Source organism: Pogoniulus pusillus, chromosome 24 (assembly GCF_015220805.1).
Source record: "Pogoniulus pusillus isolate bPogPus1 chromosome 24, bPogPus1.pri, whole genome shotgun sequence".
Lineage (NCBI taxonomy): Eukaryota > Metazoa > Chordata > Aves > Piciformes > Lybiidae > Pogoniulus > Pogoniulus pusillus.
The window spans coordinates 19276258-19297993 of record NC_087287.1 but is presented as its reverse complement, the minus strand read 5'-3'; the positions used below and the strand labels follow the sequence as shown (position 1 = coordinate 19297993).

General features: G+C 50.7%; 1 protein-coding gene across 4 annotated transcripts in view; it reads right to left on the bottom strand.

Moving 5' to 3' along the window:
• The window catches only part of NCKAP1 (NCK associated protein 1), a 125635-nt gene that overhangs the window by 26248 nt on the left and 77651 nt on the right, over positions 1-21736 (bottom strand). For all 4 annotated transcript variants that reach the window (XM_064163861.1, XM_064163862.1, XM_064163863.1 and 1 more), the window contains 7 exons: positions 19633-19851; positions 18497-18627; positions 17989-18086; positions 14765-14858; positions 13593-13675; positions 10340-10420; positions 977-1070 (listed from right to left, as the gene is read on the bottom strand). In XM_064163861.1, coding sequence (XP_064019931.1) covers positions 977-1070; positions 10340-10420; positions 13593-13675; positions 14765-14858; positions 17989-18086; positions 18497-18627; positions 19633-19851 — 800 coding nt within the window. The remainder of the gene's footprint in view (positions 1-976; positions 1071-10339; positions 10421-13592; positions 13676-14764; positions 14859-17988; positions 18087-18496; positions 18628-19632; positions 19852-21736) is intronic.

The following is a 21736-nucleotide window of genomic DNA, read 5'->3' as shown; positions in this document are numbered from 1 at the left end:
GGACACCCTACCCTAGAGCAGGCTGCACACAGCCTCAGCCAGCCTGGCCTCAAACACCTCCAGCCATGGGGCCTCAACCACCTCCCTGGGCAACCCATCCCAGCCTCTCACCACTCTCATGCTCAACAACTTCCTCCTCACCTCCAGCCTCACTCTCCCCACCTCCAGCTTTGCTCCATTCCCCCCACTCCTGCCACTCCCTCACACCCTCAAAAGTCCCTCCCCAGCTTTTTTGGAGACCCCTTCAGATGCTGGCAGGCCACAAGAAGGTCACCTGGGAGCCTCCTCTGCTCCAGCCTGCACAGCCCCAACTCTTTCAGTCTGTGCTCACAGCAGAGCTGCTGCAGCCTCTGAGCATCCTCCTGGCCCTGCTCTGGACACTCTCCAGCATCTCCACAGCCCTCTTGTCCCAGGGACTCCAGAGCTGGATGCAGTACTCCAGATGGGGTCTCAGCAGAGCAGATCAGAGGGGCAGAATCCCCTCCTGGCCCTGCTGGCCACACTGCTCCTATTATTATATTTATTTATATTATTTTAATTCATTTTTGTGTATTTTATGTATTTAAATTTATTATTTCTCTTCTTATTTATATTTTATTATATTTCTATTTATATATATTATATATTTATAGATAAAGTTTCCTCTTTTAACTCCCCAGTTGAAGTGAGACTATTTTATTTGGGTGTGTTTTACCTTTTCCTTTCCACATCTAATTCCTTTTCTTTGGAAAAAAAAAAGGGGGGGGGGGGGGAGAGGGAAAGGCATCCTAAGAATTGTTATTGGTTCTCTTAACTGTATTGGAGTCTCTGGGAAGTTTAAACTAGAACTGAGACAGGAGCTCATGATGGAACACAAAGGGTTCAACATACACAAGTCTCCTCCTACCACCTTAAACACTTCCATGTCTGGGTGCATTTTTTCCTTCCCCTTCCCATTGTTCTTTCTTTCTTTTCTTTTCCAGCTGTCACTTCTTACCTGATTTCTGGGAGGAGAGTGCTACAACCAAGGCAGGATCAATCTCACAAGGCAATCCAGCAGCTGATGAGAGTTCATATACATTCATTGCCACCTGAGGACCGGGAGACACAAAACAAAGACAACAGTGAATGCTTTTTGTGTCAGCATCAGCACAGGCTCCCAGGATGTTAGGGGTTGGAAGGGACCCAAGGAGATCGTGGAATCAAGCAGGTTGGAAGAGAGCTCCAAGCTCTTGCTGGCTGCAGAGGAGCAGATGCTAACTGATCCAGCACAACGTTAACTGCTGCAGCCTCCTGCAGGCAACTCAGCCCAGGAAAAGTCTGTGCTGAGGCTCAGAATCAGAGAATTCACCAGGCTGGAAGAGAGCTCCAAGCTCAGCCAGCCCAGCCTAGCACCCAGCCCTGCCCAACCAACCAGAGCATGGCACTAAGTGCCCCAGCCAGGCTTGGCTGCAACACCTCCAGCCACAGCCACTCCACCACCTCCCTGGGCAGCCCATTCCAATGCCAATCACTCTCTCTGCCAACAACTTCCTCCTCACAGCCAGCCTAGACCTGCCCTGGCACAGGTTCCTCCTAACATCCAGCCCTGTCCAATCAACTAGACCATGGCACTGAGAGCCTCATCCAGTCTTTTCCTGAACACCCCCAGGGACATGTTGGCTTTCTTTTGTTTTGGCCTTTTAACTGTTTCCCAGTCTGTTACTGTCACTAAACACTGCAGAACTGCACATCCCACATGCAACATTTTCATTCATCTCTGCTCAAGGTTTGTTTTCCAGTGCCTCCTATCCAGTTGTGTTGGGATTGTAAAGGCAGACTGAACTTTTACTTAGACCCAGATGTACAGACCACATCATGCCTGGAGAAACACAGCATCTCCAGGGGTGAAGAAGAGTGAGGGGTGTCATCAGCTGCAGCTCCTGCCCACCACAAGGGAAGTCCTTGGTCCACAGTGGGCCAAAGGCTGAGCTCTGCTTTAAAAGGAGTTCAGCTTTTGGTCACCTTTATCTGCTAGCAAGTTGTCTCACAGAGTCACAGAAACATTCAGGTTGGCAAAGCCCCTCAGGATCACCAAGTCCAGCCCAGAACCCTGCTCTGCAAGGCTCACCCTAAACCACATCCCCAAGCACCACAGCCAAACCACCTTGAAACACAGCCAGATCATCCAGTCCAACCCCCTGCCAGAGCAGGACAATGCTATCTAACACAGAGCACACAGGAACACATCCAGACAGGGCTGCAAAGGCTCCACAGAAGGAGACTCCACAACCTCTCTGGGCAGCCTGTGCCAGGGCTCTGGGACCCTTACAGGAAAGAAGTTCCCCCTTGTGCTGAGGCAGAACCTCTTTTGCTGCAGCTTGCACCCATTGCTGCTTGTGCTGTCCCAGGAGGCCAGTGAGAAGCAGGGTTCTGCTGCCATGTTTCAAATGTTCCTGCTCAGAGTTTGAGGCACTAAGGAATTTGAGAGACTTGGCTGCAATGAGATAAAGAGAGCCTTGAGTCTTGTTTCTTTCTAACCTACACCAAGCAGCTGGGGCAGGACTTTGTGTGCTGAATGATAATTTCTTTGTCTTGAGCCAAATGAAGTCTGTTTACTTCTCTGCATAACCTCCAAACCAAATACTCTGACTTCCAATCAGCTGTTTCTTCACTAACAGATTCTTGTCTCAACCAGATCTTAAGTACCTCCTAACACCTGCAAGTACAGCAGTGTGAAAGCAAACCCAGCAGTCCAGTCTGCTGAAACACTGCAGTGAGGCAGCAACCTTGCAACGTTCAAACATGGTAAAGGTTCAGTGTTTGGTGACTTGGGCCAATCTCAGGCACTGGCATAGGCTGGGCAGTGGGTGGCTTGAGAGCAGCCCTGAAGAAAAGGAGTCAGGGATGCTGGTGGATGAGGAGCCACCAGCAGACACTTGCAGCCCAGAGCTGACCAGATCCTGGGGTGCATCAAGAAAAGATCCAGGGCAGAGCTCATTGCTGTCTGCAGCTGCCTGCAGGGAGGCTGGAGCCAGGTGGGGTTGGGCTCTGCTGCCAGGCAGCCAGGGACAGAAGAAGGGGACAGAGTCTGAAGCTGTGCCAGGGCAGGTCTAGGCTGGCTGTGAGGAGGAAGTTGTTGTCAGAGAGAGTGACTGGCATTGGAATGGGCTGCCCAGGGAGGTGGTGGAGTGGCTGTGGCTGGAGGTGTTGCAGCCAAGCCTGGCTGGGGCACTTAGTGCCATGGTGTGGTTGGTTGGGCAGGGCTGGGTGCTAGGTTGGGCTGGCTGAGCTTGGAGCTCTCTTCCAGCCTGCTTGATTCTGTGATTCTGCCACTCTGCACCGCTCTCCTGAGAGCACATGGAGCATACTCCTGAGAGCACATGGAGCATACTCCTGAGAGCACATGGAGCATACTCCTGAGAGCAGATGGAGCACTCCTGAGAGCACATGGAGCATACTCCTGAGAGCACATGGAGCATACTCCTGAGAGCACATGGAGCATACTCCTGAGAGCACATGGAGCATACTCCTGAGAGCACATGGAGCACTCCATCCAGCTCTGCAGTCCTTATTACAAGAATATAAATGTGCTGACACATGTCCAGAGAAGGGACATGGGGATGATCTGCTGTGAGGACAGGCTGAAAGAGTTGGGTTTGTTCAACCTGGAGAGGAGAAGGCTCTGAGGAAACCTTATTTGCCTTCCACTATCTGAAGGGGGTACAAGAAAGCTGGGGAGGGACATTTTAGGGTGTTGGATAGTGATAGGAGTGGGGGGAATGGATCCAAGCTAAAGGAGAGGAGATGGAGAGTGGATGTTTGGAAGAAGTTGTTCCTCATGAGGGTGGTGAGACACTGGAAGTAGCTACCCAGGGAGGTGGTGGAAGCCTCAGCCCTGGAGGTTTTAAGACCAGGCTGGATGTGGCTGTGGGCAACTTGATCTAGTGGGAGGTGTCCCTGCCCATGGTGGGGTCAGAATGGGATGATCCTTGAGGTCCCTTCCAACCCTGACAATTCTATGATCCCAAGAAGGCACTGAGAGAGGCTAAAGCCTCTTGGAACATTTTCCATTTCCAGCCTGTTCCAGTCTGTCTTTTCTACTGTCATTAAATGCTTTCCACAGTTCTTCACTCTCTCCCCACTTTCTGTTCTGGACGGTGGAAATCATAGAATCAGAGAATCAGACAGGGTTGGAAGGATCATCTAATTCCAACCCCCTGCCATTGGCAGGGACACCCTACCCTAGATCAGGCTGAGGCTATAGTTCAGGATCTGAGACTCTACTTCAGGTTCTGAAGCTGTAGTTCAGGATCTGAAGCTGTAGTTCAGGATCTGGAGCTCTACTTCAGGATCTGAGGCTCTACTTCAGGATCTGAGCTCTACTTCAGGATCTGAGGCTCTACTTCAGGATCTGAGGCTCTACTTCAGGATCTGAGGCTCTACTTCAAGATCTGAGCTCTACTTCAGGATCTGGAGCTCTCCTTCAGGATCTGGAGCTCTACTTCAGGATCTGAGGCTCTACTTCAGGATCTGAGGCTCTACTTCAGGATCTGAGGCTCTACTTCAGGATCTGAGGCTCTACTTCAGGATCTGAGCTCTACTTCAGGATGTGGAGCTCTACTTCAGGATCTGAGGCTCTACTTCAGGATCTGAGGCTCTACTTCAGGATCTGAGGCTCTGCTTCAGGATCTGAGGCTCTGCTTCAGGATCTGAGGCTCTGCTTCAGGATCTGAGGCTCTGCTTCAGGATCTGAGCTCTACTTCAGGATCTGAGCTCTGCTTCAGGATCTGAGCTCTGCTTCAGGATCTGAGGCTCTACTTCAGGATCTGAGGCTCTACTTCAGGTGAACCTCCCCCCAAAGAGGTTCACCCCAAATACAGAGGGCTTCAGGAAATGCCAATTTCACACTCTGCCCAGCAGTTGTCACAGAGGGGACACTGCACAGACTGCCCTTACTGCAGCTTGGCTCCCTGAGGGCTAGCTGTGGTAGGAGAAGTGTACAGTGATGTTTGAACAGTGCTGTGCTGTCAGCAGCTTGAGAACAGTCCTGAACTCAAAGAATCTGAGAACATCTGCCTGGGAGTTGGTTCACAGCACTCTGGGTTAAGCACTAACAGTGGAACAAATGCAAGGCTGCTGCCAAAACCCTGTGGAAATCATCCCAACAATTTGGGAAGACCCAAATGAAGAGAGACTCAATCCCCATTTTGCCAGTCACTCCAAATCACAGATTTCAGGGATAGGGAAAGAAAAGTCACATTTCCTATCAAGTATTGATTTCATCAAGAGGCTCTTTGTGCTTTGCTTGGCAAAGCTGGTACCCAGGACATGACTGTGTTGTGTGCTAAGCTATGCCCACCTGGGCAACTGCCTCAGTGCCCAGCACAAAGCCTTGTAGGGGTGGGGCTGCTGACACCCCTTCCTTTAAGACAAGCCTGGCTGACTGTCCCTAAAGAAGCTTTTGTTTCCTACAACTGCCCTGCTCAGGCAATCAGCCACAGGGCTTCATTGTTAGCAGGCTCACAGCACAGCTCTGGCCTTGCCAAGAAGCTGTTTTCAAGACAAGGCTCTGGCAGAGCTGCATGGCAGTGTGTCAGAGATCCCAGTATTCCCAGTAGGCACTACAGACAAAGCTGCACAGGTTTGGCTCCTTCTCCAGGCAAGCTGTGTACTCTCAAACAAGCCTGCATGGCATCGTGCCAGGCCACAAGGCTTGACATTTACAGCTGGACACAGAGGAAGGCCAGCGTGGGGGACAACAGCACAGCACTTAGAACTCATCTGAGACCCTCTGAACCAGAAGGAAAACCACACACCAAATGAATACAGCAGAGCTACAGCAGGCCCAGAGATGGACAAAGGCCAAGTGCAGTGGCAGCAGAGGCAACTTAGATGCTGCTACGTGGCTGGAGTCAGAGAAGGGTCCTCAGCATGGCTGTGTTTGGCAGCAGACAGCTCTCATATGCTGTGACACTAATTAGCTCAGTAGTGACACTGAGGAGTGGAGACCTGAGAGCCTTCTCAGCAAGGCTGCTGACAGTACCACACTGGCAGGCTGGGCTGGGACACCTGGAGGCTGTGCAGCCAGGCAGTGAGACTGGGGCAGGCTGAGAGCTGGGCAGAGAGGAACCTGTGAGGTTCAGCAGGGATCAGAGCAGAGTCCTGCCCCTGGGAAGGGATAAACTGCACCAGTAGAGGTCTGGAGGTGATCTGCTGGAGGGCAGCCCCACGGGGGAGGCCTTGGCAGTGCTGGTGGGCAGCAAGTTCTGCATGGCACAGCAGTGTGCCCTTGGGGCCAAGGAGGCCAATGGCATCCTGGGGGGCATTGAGAAGAGTGTGCCCAGCAGATCCAGGGAGCTTCTTCTCCCTCTCCACTCTGCCCTGGTGAGGCCTCACCTGGAATATTGCATCCAGTTCTGGGCTCCCCAGTTCAGGAGGGACAGGGATCTGCTGGAGAGAGTCCAAGGGAGGGCCACAAGGATGCTGCAGGGACTGGAGCAGTGCCTGAGGAGGAGAGGCTGAGAGCCCTGGGGCTGCTTAGGCTGCAGAGGAGAAGGCTGAGAGGGGATCTGTAAGCAGCTGAGGGCTGGGGGGCAGGAAGGAAGGGACAGGGACAACCTCTGCTCACTTGGGCCCTGGCACAGCAAGTTCCACCTCAATATGAGGAAGAAATTCCTGACTGTAAGGGTCTCAGAGCCCTGGCATAGGCTGCCCAGAGAGGTTGTGGAGTCTCCTTCTGTGGAGCCTTTCCAGCCCTGTCTGGATGTGTTCCTGTGCGACCTGCAATAGATTCTCTGGTGCTGCTCTGGCAGGGAGGTTGGATTGGAAGATCTCCAGCAGCCTCTTCCAACCCTAACATCCTGGGATCCTGGAATGCCTTCAGAGCTCCAGTGAGATGTTTAGAGTGATGTTACTTGTTCAAAAAATAAATAGGTGAAAATATGGTCTTCAAGAACTGCTGCTGCAGCCTTTCCCCACCTTGGTTTTCAGCACCCCTTTGTGACCAGAGAGGGTAAGATGCTTCCTGCAAACATCAGGCAAAGTTAAGCAGTGAACTTAACTTTAACTTTGCTTGTTCTACTGGCTTGAAAGCAGCCCTGAGGAAAAGGGCTTGGGATTGCTGCTGGATGAGAAGCTCAACATGAGCCAGCAGTGTGCACCTGCAGCCCAGAGAGCAACCAGAGCCTGGGCTGCACCCAGAGCAGTGTGGGCAGCAGGGCCAGGGAGGGGATTCTGCCCCTCTGCTCTGCTGAGATCCCACCTGGAGCACTGTGCCCAGTTCTGGAGCCCCAGGGACAGGAAAGGTCTGGAGGTGCTGGAAGGTGTCCAGAACAAGGCCACAATGATGCTCAGAGGGCTGGAGCTGCTCTGCTATGGAGACAGGCTGAGAGAGTTGGGGCTGTTCAGTCAGGAGAGGAGAAGACTCCAAGACCTTCTTGTGGCCTTCCAGTATCCAAAGGGGGCCACAAGAAAGCTGCTGAGGGACTTGTTAGGGTGTTGGGTAGTGACAGGACTGGGGGGAATGAATCCAAGCTAGAGGAAGGCAGGTTGAGATGGATGATAGGACCTGGAGGAGGACACAGAGGGCACTGTCAGCATGTTTGCTGATGACACAAAGCTATGTGGAGTGGCTGCCACACAGAGGTGGGCTGTGCTGCCATGCACTGAGACTCATGCTGGAGAGCTGGCAGGGAGAAACAGGCTTGAGGTGAAGAGAAAGCTCTTCACTGAGAGAGTCATTGGACACTGGAATGGGCTGCCCGGGGAGGTGGTGGAGTCGCCGTCCCTGGAGCTGTTCAAGGCAGGACTGGACGTGGCACTTGGTGCCATGGTCTGGCCTTGAGCTCTGTGCTAAAGGGTTGGACTTGATGATCTGTGAGGTCTCTTCCAACCCTGATGATACTGTGATACTGTGATAATGAAACACAACAAGGGCAAGAGTGGAGACTTGCAACTGGGGAAGTACAAGCCCATGGATCAGTAAAGGCTGGGGACTGACTTAGTGGAAAGCAGGAAAGGGGAAAAGGTCCTGGGGGTCCTAGTGGGGGGAAGGATGCCCATAAGCCAGCAGAGTGCTCTGATGGCCAAGAAGGCCAATGCCATCCTGGGGTGGATTAGAAGGGCTGTGGTTAGTAGGTTGAGAGAGGCTCTCCTGCTCCTCTACTCTGCCCTGGGGAGGCCACATCTGGAATATTGTGTCCAGATCTGGGCCCCTCAGTTCAAGAAGGACCTCAGGGAACTGCTGGAGAGAGTCCAGCACAGAGCCACAGAGATGCTGCAGGCAGTGGAAGAGCTTCCTTAGGAGGAGAGCCTGAGGGAGCTGGAGCTGTGCTGCTGGGAGAGGAGAGCCTGAGAGGTGACCTCCTTGGTGTTGGGAAAGATGTGCAGGTGAGTGGCAGGAGGCTGCAGCCAGGCTCTGCTGGGTGATGCCAGTGCCAGGGGAAGGGGCAGTGGTGGCAGCAACCTGAGGTAGCAGAAACTGTCGCTGCTCACGGCAGGGGTGATGGAACTCAATGATCCCTGAGGTGCCTCCCAACACTGACAACTCTGCAACTAACTGCACTCAGGCTGCTCAGAGAGCTGGAATGTCAGCTGTAGAAGGGTTCCAGGACTGTGTAAGAACCAAAATATTATTAGAATTAGTGGCTGGGGAGAGTTCTGAGTATCAAAATCAATGAACAAGAACTCCAAAATGAATAATTGACTAACTTGCCCTCCGTGACACTGGCAGCTGAGCCCAGTCTGGCTGATCTCATGAGTGGGGGGGCAGGTAATTCATACAATCACAGAGGCAGTCAGGCTTGGAAGGGACCACAAGGATCAGCCAGTTCCAACCCCTCTGCCATGCCCAGGGACACCCTACCCTAGAGCAGGCTGCCCACAGCCTCAGCCAGCCTGGCCTCAAACACCTCCAGCCATGGGGCCTCAACCACCTCCCTGGGCAACCCATTCCAGCCTCTCACCACTCTCCTGCTCAACAACTTCCTCCTCACCTCCAGCCTCACTCTCCCCACCTCCACCTTTGCTCCATTCCCCCCACTCCTGCCACTCCCTCACACCCTCAAAAGTCCATCCCCAGCTTTTCTGGAGCCCCCTTCAGATGCTGGCAGGCCACAAGAAGGTCACCTGGGAGCCTCCTCTGCTCCAGCCTGCACAGCCCCAACTCTTTCACTCTGTGCTCACAGCAGAGCTGCTGCAGCCTCTCAGCATCCTCCTGGCCCTGCTCTGGACACTTTCCAGCATCTCCACAGCCCTCTTGTCCCAGGGGCTCCAGAACTGGATGCAGTACTCCAGATGTGGTCTCAGCAGAGCAGAGCAGAGGGGGAGAATCCCCTCCCTGGCCCTGGTGCCCACACTGCTCCTATTATTATATTTATTATTTTAATTCATTTTTGTGTATTTTATGTATTTAAATTTATTATTTCTCTTCTTATTTATATTTTACTATATTTCTATTTATATATATTATATATTTATAGATAAAGTTTCCTCTTTTAACTCCAGGTGGGGTGCCAGAATGCGACTCTCTCCCAAACCATCACAAGGCCTCATCCCTAAGATATTCAAGGTGAGGCTTTACAGGGATCTGGGGAATCTGATCTAGCTGAGGATGTCCCTGCTGACTGCAGCAGGCTTGGACTGGATGACCTTTTGAGGTCCCTTTCAACCCAGGTGATTCTGTGACTCTCTGATCTACCGAGTCCTTGAAAATTGAAGTTGTTCCAGCTCCACTGCTCACACTATGAAGGAGTTCAGTTTTCTTCCTTTTATCACTTAGTCACGATTTAACAGCTGATAAATTTTGTTCTCAATTCTTTCCATGACATTTTTGAAGTGGGACCACAGGCAGATATGAACCTTGTGTTCAGCCTGCCAGTTGGTTGGGGTTTTTCAGCCCTGAACACCAGGAGAATGCAGATGCACAATAACTTAGCTCTTGTAATGCCAATCCATTGTGCTACCTGTGGGTAACCAGCAAGAGAACAAGAGGATAGAGTCTCAAGTTGTGCCAGGGGAAGTTGGATGTTAGGAGGAAGTTGTTGTCAGAGAGAGTGATTGGCATTGGAATGGGCTGCCCAGGGAGGTGGTGGAGTGGCTGTGGCTGGAGGTGTTGCAGCCAAGCCTGGCTGGGGCACTTAGTGCCATGGTCTGGTTGGTTGGGCAGGGCTGGGTGCTAGGTTGGGCTGGCTGAGCTTGGAGCTCTCTTCCAGCCTGCTTGGTTCTATGATTCTATGACCCTGTAGGAAAACACACCAGAAAAAAAAGAGGTGGGGGTTTGCCTGTGTTTGTGTCTGGGTTTTACACACTCAGCATGAAAGTGTTCTCCCTTACATGTTTTCAGACAGCTCCAAAAGTTAAGGTTTGGGCCAAACATTACCTTCATGTCAGTCTCTCTTGGAATGTGATCTTTGAAGTCCTCAATGGAACTCACAAGGAAAGGAATGTGGTAGGATAAGACCTAGGAGACACAAAGATATACAAAATGAGATGGGATTTTATTCTATGCAGATGAATTTGTTCCTACACTTCAAACCTTCATGCCCAGAAAAAGAGATTTTATTCTATGCAGATGAATTTCTTCCTACATTTCAAACCTTCATGCCCAAAAGAAGAGATTTTATTCTATGCAGATGAAATTGTTCCTACATTTCAAACCTTCATGCCCAATAAAGGCAAATCCAAGTTGTTTGCAAAGGGAAATGAAAGCTTTTAGCATGCACTCAGAGCAAACACTGAGAAGCCTGCTCAGACTACAACCTGTGTGTTTCCAGGTAACATTCCTCTGAGCAGCACTCAAAAAGCAGATTCCCACACCCCCAATTTGCAATTCCACCTGCAGCTCTAACTGAGCATCACCACTTTAGCCAGGTGCCAGCCTTTGAAGAGATGGCATTCCTGAAAAATGGTTTCATATATCCTGGAATTGCATTGAATCAAATGGATTGAAAGCTACTGAGAAGACATCTGATGGGGCCTCAATCACTTTAGCCAGGTGCCAGCCTTTGAAGGGGTGGCATTCCTGAAGAGTGGTTTCAAATCTCCTGGAACTGCATTGAACCACATGGAGTGGAAGCTACTCAGAAGATATTTGATGGGGTCTCAACCACTTTAGCCATGTGCCAGCCTTTCAAGAGCTGGCATTCCTGAAGAGTGGTTTCAATTATCCTGGAATTGCATTGAACCAAATGGAGTGGAAGCTAATCAGAAGATATTTGATGGGGTCTCAACCATTTTAGCCATGTGCCAGCCTTTGAAGAGCTGGCATTCCTGAAGAGTGGTTTCAATTATCCTGGAATTGCATTGGAATTGCATTGAACTAAATGGAGTGAAAGCTACTCAGAAGATATTTGATGGGGTCTCAATCACTTTAGCCAGGTGCCAGCCTTTCAAGAGCTGGCATTGCTGAGGAGTGGTTTCAAATATCCTGGAATTGCATTGGAACTGCATTGAACTAAATGGAGTGAAAGTTACTTAGAAGACATCTGATGAGGCCTCCACTACGTTAGCCATGTGCCAGCCTTTCAAGAGCTGGCATTCCTGAAGAGTGGTTTCAAATATCCTGGAATTGCATTGAACCAAATGGAGTGGAAGCTACTCAGAAGATATTTGATGGGGTCTCAACCACTTTAGCCAGGTGCCAGCCTTTCAAGAGCTGGCATTCCTGAACAGTAGTCTCAATTATCCTGGAATTGCATTGAACCAAATGGAGTGGAAGCTACTCAGAAGATATTTGATGGGGTCTCAATCACTTTAGCCAGGTGCCAGCCTTTCAAGAGCTGGCATTGCTGAGGAGTGGTTTCAAATATCCTGGAATTGCATTGGAACTGCATTGAACTAAATGGAGTGAAAGCTACTCAGAAGACATCTGATGAGGCCTCCACTACGTTAGCCATGTGCCAGCCTTTCAAGAGCTGGCATTCCTGAAGAGTGGTTTCAAATCTCCTGGAACTGCATTGAACCACATGGAGTGGAAGCTACTCAGAAGATATTTGATGGGGTCTCAACCACTTTAGCCAGGTGCCAGCCTTTCAAGAGCTGGCATTGCTGAACAGTAGTCTCAATTATCCTGGAATTGCATTGAACCAAATGGATTGAAAGCTTAATCCGAAGATATTTGATGAGGCCTCAACCATTTTAGCCAGGTGCCAGCCTTTCAAGAGCTGGCATTCCTGAAAAATGGTTTCATATATCCTGGAACTGCATTGAACCACATGGAGTGGAAGCTACTCAGAAGACATCTGATGAGGCCTCCACTATGTTAGCCAGGTGCCAGCCTTTCAAGAGCTGGCATTCCTTAAGAGTGGTTTCAAATATCCTGGAATTGCATTGAACTAAATGGAGTGGAAGCTACTCAGAAGATATTTGATGGGGTTTCAACCACTTTAGCCAGGTGCCAGCCTTTCAAGAGCTGGCATTCCTGAACAGTAGTCTCAATTATCCTGGAATTGCATTGAATCAAATGGGGTGAAAGCTACTCAGAAGACATCTGATGAGGCCTCCACTACGTTAGCCAGGTGCCAGCCTTTCAAGAGATGGCATTCCTGAGCAGTAGTCTCAATTATCCTGGAATTGCATTGAACCAAATGGAGTGGAAGCTACTCAGAAGATATTTGATGGGGTCTCAACCACTTTAGCCAGGTGCCAGCCTTTCAAGAGCTGGCATTGCTGAAGAGTGGTTTCAAATATCCTGGAATTGCATTGGAATTGCATTGAACTAAATGGAGTGAAAGCTACTCAGAAGACATCTGATGAGGCCTCCACTACGTTAGCCAGGTGCCAGCCTTTCAAGAGCTGGCATTCCTGAAGAGTGGTTTCAAATACCCTGGAACTGCATTGAACCAAATGGAGTGGAAGCTACTCAGAAGACATCTGATGAGGCCTCCACTATGTTAGCCAGGTGCCAGCCTTTCAAGAGCTGGCATTGCTGAACAGTAGTCTCAATTATCCTGGAATTGCATTGAACCAAATGGATTGAAAGCTTAATCAGAAGATATTTGATGGGGCCTCAACCATTTTAGCCATGTGCCAGCCTTTCAAGAGCTGGCATTGCTGAAGAGTGGTTTCAAATCTCCTGGAACTGCATTGAACCAAATGGAGTGGAAGCTACTCAGAAGACATCTGATGAGGCCTCCACTATGTTAGCCAGGTGCCAGCCTTTCAAGAGCTGGCATTCCTGAAGAGTGGTTTCAAATCTCCTGGAATTGCATTTAACCAAATGGAGTGGAAGCTACTCAGAAGATATTTGATGGGGCCTCAACCACTTTAGCCAGGTGCCAGCCTTTCAAGAGCTGGCATTGCTGAACAGTAGTCTCAATTATCCTGGAATTGCATTGAACTAAATGGAGTGGAAGCTACTGAGAAGATATTTGATGGGGTCTCAACCACTTTAGCCAGGTGCCAGCCTTTCAAGAGCTGGCATTGCTGAACAGTAGTCTCAATTATCCTGGAATTGCATTGAACTAAATGGAGTGGAAGCTACTCAGAAGATATTTGATGGGGTCTCAACCACTTTAGCCAGGTGCCAGCCTTTCAAGAGCTGGCATTGCTGAAGAGTGGTTTCAAATCTCCTGGAACTGCATGGAATGAGAAGCAGTGAAAGCTTCTCAGCAGACACTTGAGTTAGTGCTTACATCTCTGAGTGCCTCCTGGGCCAGGGAGCGGAAGGACAAGATAACGCCAATGATGGTCATTCTCTTCAAAACACTGTCCACAGCTGCAGAGAAATGAGAACAAGAGTCAACAGAAGCTCCTTGGGTTAAAGACAGAGCAAGAAAACATTTCCCAGAATGCTGACAAAGGTGGTGGGGCAATGACACTCCTGTGAGGGCCAAAACAAGCGGTGCTGAGGCAGGGGTTGATAGGTGAGGCAGGGATGGGATTTTCAGCAGCAGGCTCCTGCTAATCACTGCATGGAATGAACCCCAGGACACCTATGGATGCTAGCACTAGGGCTGTGTTTTCTTGAGGCCAAAATCATCTTTTTCTAGTCTTTTTTTGGTTGTTGTTTAAAATAATTAGTTATGAGGGTGTGCAGGGGCCTGGAAAAGATGGTTTCCTTTTGCTTCAGTGCATGAGATCTGCAGCTGGATGTGGTGTCCAGGTGTCAGGGAAGGACTTGCTATGGTGTTGGGAAGGGGGAATGGATCCAAGCTATGGGGAGGGCAGGTTCAGATTAGGTGTCAGAAAGAAGTTCTTCACTGTAAGGGTGGTGAGCCACTGGCACAGCTTGCCCAGGGAGCTGATGGAAGCCTCACCCCTGGAGATCTTTAAAGTCAGGCTTGGTGTAGCTCTGGCCAGCCTGATGCAGTGTGAGGTGTCCCTGCCCATGGCAGGGGGGTTGAACTGGGTGGTCCTTGAGGTCCCTTCCAGCCCTGTGATTATGCAGAGAGGTTGTGGAGTCTCCTTCACTGAAAACATTCAAAATGCAGCTGGATGCCTTCCTGTGTGACCTACTCTTGCTCTGGCAGGGGGGTTGGATTACATGATCTCTGGAACTCCCTTCCAACCCCTACCATTGTAATCACTTCTATAGTGCCTGAGCACTAATTCACACTGAAACCTCCTTTTGTCTGGACATTGAGACCAGAAAATTTGAAGAGAGGCATGGGTTGACCCAGGAGGGTTGGACTTGATGATCTGTGAGGTCTCTTCCAACCCTGATGATACTATGATACTATGATATGATATGTTCTCCTGCTTTGGTATCCTCACTCTGGAGAAATTAGTTGTCCCCCTTTTCTTTACAAAGACAAAACAGCAAAAGTACACCTTTGAATTTATCAAGTCCTTGCTAGTTACCCACATGATAATCTTTTAAAGAGGGCTGCCATCTGGTCTGGCTTGTCGAAGCTGGTCCTCATTTGGGTAAGAACTTCAACGTTCTCCACCACGAGTTTCTAGAAGGGAAGGAAGGCTTCAGGTCAGCAACAGACTTCAGGATGTGAACAGAATAAATGCATGCACAAAAATAACTGCACAGAGAGAGTGATTGGCATTGGAATGGGCTGCCCAGGGAGGTGGTGGAGTGGCCGTGGCTGGAGGTGTTGCAGCCAAGCCTGGCTGAGGCACTTAGTGCCATGGTCTGGTTGGTTGGGCAGGGCTGGGTGCTAGGTTGGGCTGGCTGAGCTTGGAGCTCTCTTCCCACCTGCTTGATTCTATGAATGCTAAGGCATATCAGTGACTTGGAAGAATTAAATGGTTCAGCTGTCTTCTGCCAGGCACCCAGCAACAGAAGGGGACAGAGTGTGAAGCTGTGCCAGGGCAGGTCTAGGCTGGATGTGAGGAGGAAGTTGTTGTCAGAGAGAGTGACTGGCATTGGGATGGGCTGCCCAGGGAGGTGATGGAGTGGCCGTGGCTGGGGCACTTAGTGCCATGGTCTGGTTGGTTGGGCAGGGCTGGGTGCTAGGCTGGGCTGGCTGAGCTTGGAAGTCTCTTCCAACCTGCTTGATTCTATAGTTCAGGATATTTCTGTCTGCCAGGTGGGCAACTAAATTCACTGCCTACAGCGGAGCACTCTGCCTTCTTAATGGCTCCACAGTATCAGTGTTATTGCCAGGTGAGATCCTTCACAAAAGCAAGCTTGGAATCAAAAAGCAAGGATTAGACACTCCTTAGAAGATGACTTTGACACTCAGTGTGCACAACATCGTAAAACAAGTGAATGAAACTCAGTGGAACAGGCTGCCCAGGTTGGGGCCTCATCCCTAGAGATATTGAAGGTAAGGCAGGACAGGGCTGTGGGTGACCTGATCTAGTGGAGGATGTCTCTGCTCATGGAAGTGTGGTGTTGGACTAAATGCCTCTTGGAAGTCCCTTCCAGTCTGCACCACTCTGTGATTTTATGAAGATCAGGCAATAACTCCTACTGCTACTCATCTTTGGTAAGTACACTGCTACCAGCAAAAGCCCAGACTCACAAAGCCATCTCTTCCTTCCTCTGGGTGTGTGCTGCTCTGAGGCTAACTGGAATACTTTGAGGAGAGGACTTAGATTCTAGGAGGTGCTGTTGGAGGAGAAGCTCCACATGAGCCAGCAGTGTGCACCTGCAGCCCAGAGAGCAGCCAGAGCCTGGGCTGCATCCAGAGCAGTGTGGGCAGCAGGGTAAGGGAGGGGATTCTGCTCCTCTGCTCTGCTGAGACCCCACCTGGACCAGTGTGCCCAGTTCTGGAGCCCCTGGAAAGATCTGGGGGTGCTGGAACATGCTCAGAGCAGGGCCAGGAGGATGCTCAGAGGGCTGGAGCTGCTCTGCTATGGGGACAGGCTGAGAGAGTTGAGGCTGTTCAGTCTGGAGAGGAGAAAGCTCCAAGGAGACCTTATTGTGGCCTTCCAGGATCTGAAGTGGGCTACAAGAAAGCTGCTGAGGGACTTGTTAGGGTGTTGGGTAGGGATAGAAGAGGCAGGGGATGGATCCAAGCTAGAGGAGAGGAGATAGAAATTAGATGTTAGGAGGAGGTTTTTCAGCATGAGGACGGTGAGACACTGGCACAGGTTGCCCAGGGAGGTGGTGAAAGCCTCATTCCTGGAAGTTCTGGAGGTGGCTCTGGGCATGTGTGAGGTGTCCCTGCCCATGGCAAGGGGGCTGGAACTGGATGACCCTTGAGGTCACTTTCAGCTCTGAGATTGATTCATTTTATTCAGAGGCTACTTTATTTAGTTCTTTGTGAACTAAAGAGTGTCAAGGTAGCAAAGATCTGAAACCTGGGAGGAAGAAAGGATTAGAGCTGCCTTCTAAAGTTATTACTGACAGCTACATTGTTCAGATGGATGCACTCCAATCCAGCTTGCCTGCCAGGCAGCACAAGCAAAAGGAGCAATGAGGACAAACTACTCTTGATCAAACATGCAGGCCACTTACAAACCTGGAATGTAACTCAAGACATAAAATGTAGGAAGAGACTGAAGTGCAGCAACATACTGCTGAGGATCCAGGTATAGAAAGACCTTTGATAGCTCTGCTAACTGCTTTCCTACTTCTAGTTTATTTCACTTCTCTGAAAGCAAGGCAAAAACAAAGCAACTGGCCAGCAGGGAGATGAAATTCCTGAGCAAACATTCCTGTGACCGCAGGAGCAGAAAAACAACACCACAGCTTAAACCTATGATGCTGCTATGCAAGACACAGTGCTCTGCTAACTGCTTCCACCTCCCAGACAAGCAGCTGGTGCAAAGCAGGCCTGCCCAAAAGCTTGGAGCTCTCCACTTCAATCACTCTGTGCCACGGTCCTGCTACGTCCATAAAATCAAATCCATCCCTCTGCTGCTTTGAGGCAAACTGGAGTACGTCAATGAGAGGAATTAGATTCTAGGCTGGGAAAAGGAAATGATGCTGAGGTCTGCTGCACTCATAGGCTTGCTGAGGTGTATGAAAGCAAGGACACAAAACCACAGAATCATAGATCAGTCAGAGTTGGAAGGGAGCACAAGGAGCAGCCAGTGCCAACCCCCCTGCCATGCCCAGGGACACCCTACCCTAGAGCAGGCTGCACACAGCCTCAGCCAGCCTGGCCTTAAACACCTCCATCCATGGGGCCTCAACCACCTCCCTGGGCAACCCATTCCAGCCTCTCACCACCCTCACAGATAAGACAGAGCAGGAGACAATGTCAGTGTGTGTGTCTGTGCCCTGGGCTGCTGCTTCTATGTAACTCATCCTTCTGCTTCTAACCCCCTGTCTTTGCTTCCACCTCCCAGACAAGCAGCTGGTGCAAAGCAGGCCTGCCCAAAAGCTTGGAGCTCTGCCTTCCAATCACTCTGTACCATGGTCCTGCTGTGTCCATAAAACCAAATCCATCTCTCTGCTGCTTTGAGGCAAACTGGAATACATCAATGAGAGGAATTAGATTCTAGGCTGTGCAAAGGAAATGATGCTGAGGTCTGCTGCACTCACAGGGTTATTGTTCCCCTGTACTGCCTGTGCAAGAGCAAAGTCACAGTTCCATCAGTTATAAGCACAGCTATAAAACAACTTAAAGGAAGCTTATGCAGACAACTGTCCCCTCTTCCCACCCAGCACTTGCCCAAGGTTACCTTAAGCTCAGCAACCTGTGAAGAAATGTGCCACATCAGACTTTCACTGAGGAACTTCATGCCATATGGTCCCAGAAGTTCAGAAAGGGCTCTCATTTCTAGAGAGACAAAAAAACAACCCTGTTCTACTTCAAACAGTCCTCTTTCAGTTCTTTGACACCTGTCATGCAGACAGCCATGGTGTTAGCATGGCAAAAACATCTTATTAGCAAACAAAACCTTAGGTATGAGAACATGAGAGGAGTAGAACATGAGAGGAGTGAAACATGAGAGGAGCGAAACAGTGAAACATGTCCCAGGCCTATCTCTGCAGCTAAACCACAACAACCCTGCTTGGACCCAAAATGGGCAAAGTGAGCTCCCTCCAGACAGAGGCAGCACAAAGGAAAAGGACTTCAGAGCACTACTGAAGGTGAACAGAATGCTCTCAGAGCTGCTGGCATTCCAGTTACTCAAGCATACAGCAAGTGCCTCTCACCACCGCGTCAGTGAGAACAGCAAAGCTTACCTGAGATGTCTGAGTACTCCTCAGCATTAAATGTCAGCTCGTTTTCTGTAGGCAAATTGACAAAGGCCTTCATGGCTGGGAAATAGGCTATGTGCCCATTGCTGACCTGTCTTAGCAGAGTCTCCAAATACCTGAGCAGGAAAGGATAAAGCAGGAGGTGAAGAGAGAAATCGGCAGAGGTGAAGCAGACTTCTGTGACGAGGGACAGCAAAGCCTTGGGACTGCAGCTCTGCTTCCAGAGCTCAACTGATACCTGCACTTTACTGTCACAGAACCATGGAACTGGCAGGGTTGGAAGGGACCTCAAGGATCAGCCAGCTCTAATCTCCCTGCCATGGGCAGGGACACCTCACACCAGATCAGGTTGCTCACAGCCACATCCAGCCTGGCCTTAGAACCTTCCAGGGATGAGGCTTCCACCACCCACCCTGGCACAGTTTCAGACTGTGTCCCCTTCTTCTCATGCTGACTGCCTGGCAGCAGAGCCCAACCCCACCTGGCTACAGCCTCCCTGCAGGCAGCTGCAGGCAGCAATGAGCTCTGCCCTCAGCCTCCTCTGCTGCAGGCTGCACACCCCCAGCTCCCTCAGCCTCTCCTCACAGGGCTCTGCTCCAGGCCCCTCCCCAGCCTTGCTGCCCTTCTCTCAACACCTTCCAGCACCTCAACAGCTCTCTGCAATTCAGGAGCCCACAACTGGACACAGCACTCCAGGGGTGGCCTGAGCAGTGCTGAGCACAGGGGCACAACAACCTCCCTTGTCCTGCTGCCCACACTGCTCCTCAGCCAGCCCAGGATGCCATTGGCTCTGCTGCCCACCTGGGCACTGCTGCCTCCTCTTCAGCTCCTCTCTCCCAGCACCCCCAGCTCCCTCTCTGCCTGCCTGCTCTCAGCCACTCTGGCCCCAGCCCCTAGTGCTGCTTGGGGTTGCTGTGGCCACAGTGCAGAACCCTGCCCTTGGCCTTCTTCAGTCTCATCTCATAACCAATTACTAATTTCCACCATATAGTAGAGGCAGGAAACATACAAAATCAAAAAGCCCCAAACATTTCCAACACCTCCAGTTCTCCAGTTCCAGATTGTTCATTAAATCAACTGAAAAGAGAACACTTGTGAGCAGTGCTCCTCCAGCTGCTTACCAATTGGTGTAGAGGCTGGTGATGGTGGGCTCCCCGTGGCTGTCTAGATGCTGGGTCTGCTGCAGCAGGACGTTGTTAAACACTCGTGTGATGTCAATCTGTACATAGTTCTCTATCGACTGCAGCACTGTCATGTAGGCTCTCACACTGGTTAACAGCTCTGAGGGTTTGGCAATCTCTTGTGTTGCTTGATTGTACATAGTCATGCCAACAATTGACCTTTTAGGAAAGCAGAACAAAAACCATCACCACACCAGAATTGGAAAGGAAGAAATTGCATTGATCAGTAAAACTGAACAGAGACAAAGATGCAGCTGAAAACTTTCACCTGGGTATTTCACCATCCTGCATATGTGAACCTCTAATTATGGAATCAGAGCATCAAGCAGGCTGGAAGAGAGCTCCAAGCTCAGCCAGCCCAACCTAGCACCCAGCCCTGCCCAACCAACCACACCATGGCACTAAGTGCCCCAGCCAGGCTTGGCTGCAACACCTCCAGCCACAGCCACTCCACCACCTCCCTGGGCAGCCCATTCCAATGCCAATCACTCTCTCTGACAACAACTTCCTCCTCACAGCCAGCCTAGACCTGCCCTGCCACAGCTTCACACTCTGTCCCCTTCTTCTGCTGCTGGCTGCCTGGCAGCAGAGCCCAACCCCACCTGGCTACAGCCTCCCTGCAGGCAGCTGCAGACAGCAGTGAGCTCTGCCCTCAGCCTCCTCTGCTGCAGGCTGCACCCCCCCAGCTCCCTCAGCCTCTCCTCACAGGGCTGTGCTCCAGGCCCCTCCCCAGCCTTGCTGCCCTTCTCTCAACACCTTCCAGCACCTCAACATCTATCCTGGGCTGCATTAAAAGTGCTAACAGACCAAGAGAGGTGATTCTGCCACAGAGCTCACCTCTGAGCCTTGTTTCCAACCCCAGCTCCCTCAGCCTCTCCTGACTGCAAGTATGTCAGCAGCACTGTTAGAACAGCTCCAATCATAGATTGGTCAAGGTTGGAAGGGACCTCTGGGGACTTTCTGGCCCACCCTGCTGTACTGTCAAGCAGGGTCACCCAGAGCAGGTTGCACAGAAGTGTGTCCTGGTGGGTTTGGCAAGTCTGCCATTGGTCTTCTGGGCCACAAGCTCACACTGCCTGCTCATCTCCACCATCTCATCCACCAGCACCTCAAGTCCTTTTCCACAGGGCTGCTTTCTATCACCTCCTCCTCCTGTCTGTATTGATGGTGAGGATTGCTCTATACTGTGTTCCTGCAGGTAAAAATTTAAGGGCATATCTGCTGGTCTTGTGATATTCATGTGCCCCCTGGGCAGCTGTGCTGGAGTGCATAAAGCTCTGAAAGGCAGAGGAAATGCCACTGAAATGACTGAGAAATAATCAAACATGAAACATGTTGTTGGGTACCTGCTCCCATTTCTGCTAGGAGGCAAGAAGATGGAGAGCAGTGTCTGACAGCAATGTGCCTGTGGCCTCAACCACAAGCCAACACCCCCCAAACCAAAAGCACAACAACACAGAGGGACCAGCACTGGTCTGAGCTCAGGAACCTGAAGATGACAGCTGACTTACTACAGAGTCATGAGCTTGCCTTCACTTTTATGTCAGCTTGTCTTATTTGAAGGATGGAGTGCTGGAGTGACTTACTGTGATGCCTGGGTGATTAAAACTCTAAGCCCTTACATGCTGCTTGAAACACCTGAAGTACCAGGCCTTGGCATAAACCACAGCTAGGAGAGCTAGGGGGTTTAGTATCACAGAATGGGTTAGGTTGGAAGGGACCTCAAAGACCATCTAGCTCCAACCCCCCACCACAGCCTGGGACACCTCCCACTAGAACAGGTTACTCAAGGCCTCATCTAACCTTGAACACCTCCAGGGAGGGAGCAGCCACAACCCCTCTGGGTAACCTGTGCCAGTGTCTCTCCACCCTCACTACCAAGAACTTCTTCTGGAAATTTCTTCTTCTGCTAACTGGACGTTAGCATCCAGTTTAAAGCTCCCCTCCTCCACTTTAAACCCATTCCTCCTCATCCTGTCACTGCAAGACCATGTAAGGAGTCCCTCTCCAGCCCTCCTGGAGCCCCCTTCAGATACTGCAAGGC